This window comes from Lutzomyia longipalpis, chromosome 1 (assembly GCF_024334085.1).
Source record: "Lutzomyia longipalpis isolate SR_M1_2022 chromosome 1, ASM2433408v1".
NCBI classification, from domain to species: domain Eukaryota; kingdom Metazoa; phylum Arthropoda; class Insecta; order Diptera; family Psychodidae; genus Lutzomyia; species Lutzomyia longipalpis.
The window spans coordinates 31,721,836-31,728,877 of record NC_074707.1 but is presented as its reverse complement, the minus strand read 5'-3'; the positions used below and the strand labels follow the sequence as shown (position 1 = coordinate 31,728,877).

General features: G+C 41.9%; 4 protein-coding genes across 6 annotated transcripts in view; all 4 read left to right on the top strand.

Annotated features, from left to right (window-relative positions):
• Window positions 1–7,042, top strand: part of LOC129786110 (replication factor C subunit 4) — a 635,780-nt gene that overhangs the window by 281,062 nt on the left and 347,676 nt on the right. The gene's annotated exons all lie outside the window — the stretch shown is intronic.
• LOC129785980 (extended synaptotagmin-2) overlaps window positions 1–7,042 on the top strand; it is a 633,447-nt gene that overhangs the window by 278,729 nt on the left and 347,676 nt on the right. The window lies entirely within an intron of this gene.
• The window catches only part of LOC129785995 (protein kinase C-like), a 501,513-nt gene that overhangs the window by 146,795 nt on the left and 347,676 nt on the right, over window positions 1–7,042 (top strand). The gene's annotated exons all lie outside the window — the stretch shown is intronic.
• LOC129787941 (serine/arginine repetitive matrix protein 2-like) lies at window positions 126–7,007 on the top strand. Its single transcript, XM_055823855.1, has 7 exons — window positions 126–349; window positions 866–3,077; window positions 3,156–3,279; window positions 3,343–3,488; window positions 3,562–3,712; window positions 4,611–6,843; window positions 6,906–7,007. Exons 2-7 carry the CDS (start codon window positions 887–889, stop codon window positions 7,005–7,007), a joined length of 4,947 nt encoding a protein of 1,648 aa, XP_055679830.1. The 5' UTR covers window positions 126–349; window positions 866–886.

The following is a 7,042-nucleotide window of genomic DNA, read 5'->3' as shown; positions in this document are numbered from 1 at the left end:
ACCATTCTTTGTTTTTTCCCTCAAAATCACATTTATTTTGGTTTCAGTAAAATATAAAGAGTGCTTGGAAATTGGAATGATTACTGTGACTTTCCAATGCTTTCCAAGGGAAGTTCCAATAGACTTTCCAAGAAGTTCTACCATGTGATTTTGAGAAATAAAAATATTTTTGAGAAAATAATGAGAAAATAGTGTGAATTTAAATCATTTGCAGTGCGGAAAAGTTCTTTTCTGAATTACAGAGTGATTTGAAGTAGAAATTGCTTGATAAAAACTGCACGGAAGTGCTTGAATTAAGACAAGAAGTAGAGGACACGTTTTAACTTTCGCTTTTGAGAGCGCCGTGTGGGTAAGAAGAATTTCTCACTGATAATTTCTATTTTTATTTCTCATCTTACATAAAACACCACAGTGGCGAATATTTTAGTGTCTCTTTCGGGATTTTGACTCTTCCTCACGTTTTTTTCTTTGTGCCTTAAATTACTCTTTGGGGTGCGGTGGGGGTGGATTCATCCGGAAGCGTGTGGTTCACATCCTGGGATCTCTTTCAACTCTCTTTTCAAGCATTGTTTTCAGAGAGAAAACTATAAAGAATATTTTGGCAAGTCATTTACTTGCTCTGATTACCTTTCAAACGTGAATAAAGACTTTTGCTGAAGGAGATTTGCAAGGGGATTACGGTCCTTACATAACCTCAAACGTTTTCCGGGAAATCTTATCTTGGCAAGTGTGTGCTTGTGGATGGTGTGGATGAAAATAAAAAGTACTCAAGGGATATCTAAAAGAGTCTTCTGTTAATCCACGCGCTGAGATTGGAGATAAGGAGGCAAACGCGTATTAACTAGAAACGCATTTTTTTTTACAGATTACCGAAACCGTCTGTGAGATGGAGGATCAGATAATTGAAGTGGAAGTAGTATCAGTAGATCCAGACTTTGATTTTGATTCGCTAGAACGAGAAGAAATTTGTGTGGATTATGTCGAGGAAGAGGATCCCAATGTGGAGGTCATGAATATCTTGGCTCAAGTAAATAATTCGATTCAGGAGGAAAATGAACGTATTGAACGAGATCTTGTGGGGAATCTCACTACCCCGTCGAAGAGAACTCACAAGAAGTCCTTCTCCCTTCCTGCCTCACCAACATTTGATTTTCCGGATGACATCAATTTGAGCATTAGCCTGGATGACATCAATATCGATGGCAATTTGGATGCATCTCTCAGTGACAAGGCAGATGATTTCAATCTCCTCGAATGGCTTCACGCGGATGCGGATAAAGTGAAGACAGCAAAGAAAACAAAACAGAGCCGAGGGAAGGATCTCAGTCTGGTGCGGGCAGAATTGGAGAAGGAGCGCAAGAAGGAGAAGTTAAAAGATGTGAGGAAAGTTAAAAGACCCACGAGAAAGAATCATCAACGCCGCAAAAAAGCGGATTCAGACAGTGAGGACAATGTGGATGTTGTGTCAACAAAGTCTCGGATACAGAAGGATCCAACGTGGTGCCCCGCAGGGACTGCAGCAAAATCTACCACGAAAACTGCTGGAGAGAAGCCAAAACAGACTCGTGGGAAGAATGATTTGAGTTCGATGAAAATGAAATTTTTAGCTGCCAATCCTATTCCCATGGCAAATAAGAAACGCAAGGAAATCCACAATTCCGCTCAGAAGCAAAAACAAATGGATGATCATGACTACTGCACGTCCCGGAATGGTATAACCACCGGAATGGCGCCAAAAGTTGCACCGAAAGACAAATGCCATCGCAATGTTCTCGAAATATTGAAGGAGAAACCCCAGCGGGCTGTGGATCGTTCCTGGAGAATGGGAAATGGTGATATGATGACGTACGTGGGGAAGGAAGTTGTTGTGGAGACGGAAGACAACCGGAAAGGTGAAAGTGGACGGAAACAAGGCAAGGGAGAAAGTTTGTTGAAACCCCTTAGCGAAAGAATTGAAAAATCTGCTGAAGTTGTGCAAAAACAGCCAACAAACCCGCTGAGATTTATTCGAAAAGACCCAATTCCCGAATCCAAACCGAATATTCCTTATCGTGATCCCATCCTTGTGGCAAAGGAGAAGGCTCTGCGGATACGTGAAAGGAAACGCGCTAAAGCTCTCAAAATGCTCGATGAGGAGGTGAAGGCTAAAAGTGCTTCCATAATGCCAATTTTACCTTTAGCAGAAATGACTGGGATGCGTTTGCAGGAGGATGCTGCAAAATCCCCCCTAACAGACTCACAGGGTGCAAAGGATAAGCACCTTTCGAGTGAATATGAGGAAATTGTAATTGTTTCAATGGGGTGCAATACGGAAGTGAGTATTCCCCCGAAGCTAGAGTCTGACACGAATCTCCTGCATAAATCCTCCCTCTTATCCAAAATCCCAGAAAATATCATCAAAGCAACACCCATTTCGAGCAATTCTCTCCTGTTTAGCATTCAGGATATGATGCTGAAGAAGCGCAATCCGGGAAATGCTTCGGGAATTGTATCGCCACGGTGTGCAGTCTCACCACCAAATGGGGCATCACCGGATAAGCCTGAGGGGGCAAATGATGCATCCGTGAGTGAACACGGAGAGGATAAGGTGATAATGCACCTGCGAAAGGATCGAATTCGCCCCACAATGGTCACGGTGTCCATTCAGACGGAATTTCAGGGCAATTTCTCTCCCATTGCCAACCCCATTAAAACCCGAAGACGCTCATCTTCGACAGATTCCTCCTCCTCCTCATCGTCATCGTCGTCATCTTCATCTTCATCTTCCTCATCATCTGCATCCTCAGAGAAATCATCCTACGGCAGAGTAAGTCACCATCGTACGCGACACTATCGATCAAGATCGCGATCACGAAAAATTAGGCGATCGTACAGAAGTCCTTCGGGGAGTAGTCGATCACCAACACCGAATCTACGGAGGACACGTTCACGATCGAGAAATACGCGCTCACGATCGAGAGATACGCGATCGCGTTCGTATGATCGAAGATCGCATTCACTTGAACGGAGATCTCGATCGCGAGATAGGCACATGTCCTACCAGAAGAGATCGAGGAATCCGCGGAAAACTTCACCAGGTGCGATATTTTACAGGAAGATTAAATTAAGGACTTGAAATATAAATAAAAATACCTTTTCTTTTTTATTTTTCACAGAAGAGAGACGCATCGTGTATGTGGGAAAACTCGAAGAGGAACTCACGAAAGATGATCTCAAGAGGAAGTTCCTGTCCTATGGACCAATTACGAAAGTCACGTTGCATTATAAAGAAATAACCAGGTGAGATTAAGCATCCCTGTGACCCGATGAATTTTCTCCCCAAAATGCCCCGTTTTTTTGCAGAATGAGGTATGGATTTGTGACTTTTGAGAGAGCACGAGATGCATACAATGCTATAGATAGTGGTTCAAAGAACCCCAACTTATCTCACTATGATATCAGTTTCGGCGGAAGGAGAGCCTTCTGTCGGGCTTCCTATTCGGACTTGGGTATGTTTTGATGTTCTCTTCCTGCGAAGAAGAAGAAGAGTTTTATTGAGATTCTTTTTTGCTATCTTTGCAGACAATATGGCTCCAAGTTTCTACGGATCGAGAGATTACTACATGCCACCAATGGATGTGGGTGTTCCGGTTCTTGCTGCTGCACGTCCCAGCTATGGGCATGAGAGTTTCGATAGTTTGTTGCAGTCATTCAAGAGGAAAGTAAATCCTTGACTATTATTCAGCTGGCTTTTGCCAAACTTTGTAGTTTCTCTTTAAACAAAATTTCTTTTTTCTCTGCCTTTGTTACCACAACAATGTTTTCTCTTTCATATCCTTTTTTTTTGTTTAATTCTATTCAATTTTATTGTAAAAAAAAGAATCCTTTTATCACCAATAATCTGCTAAAATAAATGATTTTGTATTTCTGTGATTGTAGAAATCTTAAGTAGATCTACAAAGACTTAAAGAGAGAGCGATAATAACGGGGAGATATGAAAATAGTTTATCCCATTTAGGATTTATTATAAAATATAGTTTGAAGAGAAAAATAAAAGATGTTATGCTGAATTTATGTAATGTGGAATGGAAATCTTAAAAATAAAAATATGACTGCTATTTTATGCTGCTTTGTTATTTATTAATGTTCGTTTGAGTTGGTATAAAAGCTCCTGGCATCAGGCGATTCCCACCCACGATATTCATTTCCCCCCCCAGAATCCCCATTAGTAGCGCCCCCATATAATTTTCATGCTTTTTTGACTAGTTTTTGAATTTGGCGCCCTAAAGCCACTACTGCTATTTTTTGGTGACTAATGAATTCCAATACTTCCCATAGATTTTGGAAATTTCTGAACTTTCCAGAATTTCTATGACGTCACAATTTGGCGGCTATTCAGTACAATTTCTGTTCATTTTTGGTTTTTACTGTTTAATTTTACGTTAAAAGTGCAGAAAAGTCGTGAAAATTTATTCGATTACATGCTAAATGAAGAAAATTCTGTCAAAGGTAAGAAAGTTTAATGAAAAATCTACTCAAATCCCGAAAAAATTGATTTCAATGGAAGCTAACCTCAAAATTTGTGGATTTACAAAATTGCTTTTTATTGAAATAATAATTTAATCATTTAGGGAAATTCTTGTGGTGATTATGGTGGGAACACGCAGTAAAAATGCGGTTCGTGCGGGTGGAGTAACAAAGTCCGGGAAATCTGCTGCCCCCGCAAAGGCCCTGAAGATAAAGTTGCCTCGGAAAGTAAAGATTGCGGAAGTTCTAACAGAGCAAGTTAGACTTGTTCCTAGCGATGCTGTGGCAAAGAGAACCCGCGGACAGGGAAAGTCTGCACAGACGGATACACAGAAGAAATCCAGGGTCGCTACGACTGTCTCGATAGAATCGGAAGCTCAAGAAGATGGTGTGCGTGCAATTACGGAGAGGAATATAAGGAATAAGAAGAAGATTGAGGCAAGAAAGTCTGGTGTTAAGACGAGAAGTAAGACTGCTGCAACTGTGACGAAAGCTGCCGCTTCGGTGGAACCTCCCAAACGATCAAGGCGAAGGAAGGCAGCGGAGGAACCAATTCCGGAGGTTTCCGCGCCAAAAACACGAAAGAAAGCCGTCAAGAGGGAAATGAAGGAGGAGAATGATTCTCAAAAACCAGGACCAAGTAGGAAGACAAGAAAAGTGAAAGAAACGGAAAATAATGAAGTTGTTGAGTCGAAGGAGGAAGAACCTTCTGGAAGACCAAAAAGGAAGGCAGCACTGGCGAATAATCTTGTTAAATCGCCTCCTAAGACAAAGAAGAAGGCTGCAACGGGTGTAAAAACGGAAGATTCGGCACCGAAAACAAGGAAAAAGGGTAAAGAGACAAAGGAGACAAAGGAAGAAGACACGAAGACATCAAAAAATGAGAAGATTGACAATGAAACATCCCAAACTGCTAAAATCGGGAAGATTGCCAAGAGAAATCAGGGAAAATTGAAAGCAACTGCTGCTAAGCAAAAGAAACAAGTTCGTATTGAAGAAGAACCTCCACAGGAGAAAGAAATGAGTCAAGATGAGGCAGATTTATCGGACAAGGAAAACTTTGAGAATAGCAGGAATGCGTCCAAATCCTCAAATACAAGTGGTGAGAAGAAGCCAATCTACAAGATTGTCGATGCAAAGCCATCCAACGTTCCAATGGAGCAGCTAATTGTGGAGGATGAGCAGAATGCTGGTGCATCAGATATGGATGTCTATTCGTTTGAATTGAGTCAAAATGGGAATGAGAAGAAGAAAAAGAAGAAGAGAAAGGTTCTTGTTGCAAAGCACAATGTGAAGAAGTTGAAGAAACCCAAAATGTGGGATAGTAAGGATTTGAAGAAGATGCAGAAGAAGAAGTCTGCTGCAGTGCAGAGGGCTGATAAATTGAAATCAATTCCGGCTCATATTTTGGAGAAGATCAAGGGGAAGGAGCTTCTGAAGCAATCTCTCATGCAATCATCCACACCCTTCAAGGATTCCACAAATATATTGAAGAACAACAATATTGAGAAGCAAATGTCTCCAATAGTGTCCGGAATCGGCGTACTCAGCTCTCAAGATGAGTCAGTTCAGGATGATGACAATGACACAGCACAGGACTTTCCTGTAGAACCAGAAAATGACCCACCACAGCAAAGTCTTCCAGGAAACAATGAGGATACGCGTGCAATTGCAGAGCCACAACCTTGGCGAAATGACGAATCTATTCATCTTCCAACAACGTCTCACATTAAACATTCCGGAAAGGGCTTTCTGCCCACATATTCCAGTGATATGATCGTCAAAGCTACTCCACGGAAGCCCAAACCAAGCCCTAAAGTACCTCAAGCTGCAGCATCTCCTGCTCAATGGGACAAAACATACAATGTGAAATCAAATTCAGAGGCAGAGCAGGACACAAACTACACCATTGAAAATTACTTTGGCTTCGATTCAGATGCCCCAATTGAGGTGAATATGGAAGTTGCAAAAAAGCACGATGAGGAGGCACTTGAGAAGGAACGTGAACGTGTGCGGAAACTCGTACCGGCAAAGAAGCCTCCTCGCCCAACTGTTGAACTTCGCAAGGAGAGACCACAGCGTGCTGTGGCTCAGGAACCAGTGCCATCCACATCGAAGTCTCCAGTTAAAGAAACCTCCCTTCCGGAGAATCTCTTTCTAAGCCAGGAACCCGAAGAACCCCGTCGAAATTACTCCCGTCCAAAGAAGACCAAGGCAATTGAGAGTGAAGATGAACTGGACGCCGCAGAAGAGGCTCCAGTTAAGAAAAAGGGCACCAAGGAAGGCCGGAAAAAGTACAAATCAAAGACAACCGTCAGCAAGAAGGATCAGAAGCAAGTAAGTTTTCTTTTACAAAATGGAAAATTCATTGAAAATTAATCTTTTGCCTTTTTTTACAGCTTGAAGAGCTCGAGGAATTTTATACTTCGTTCAACGAAGAATGTGCTGAAGTGGAGAAATTCGAGTTGATTATTGAACCTGAGAAGGAGGATACCCCATAAGAGAGATCTGCAACACAACGGCATCCCGGATGCAT

Coding starts and splice junctions, on each gene's coding strand:
- LOC129787941 (XM_055823855.1), top strand. CDS start 887: ATGGAGGATCAGATAATTGAAGTGGAAGTAGTATCAGTAGATCCAGAC. Junction 3,489..3,561: donor GGCTTCCTATTCGGACTTGG/GTATGTTTTGAT, acceptor CTATCTTTGCAG/ACAATATGGCTCCAAGTTTC. Junction 3,713..4,610: donor AAGAGGAAAGTAAATCCTTG/ACTATTATTCAG, acceptor TTAATCATTTAG/GGAAATTCTTGTGGTGATTA.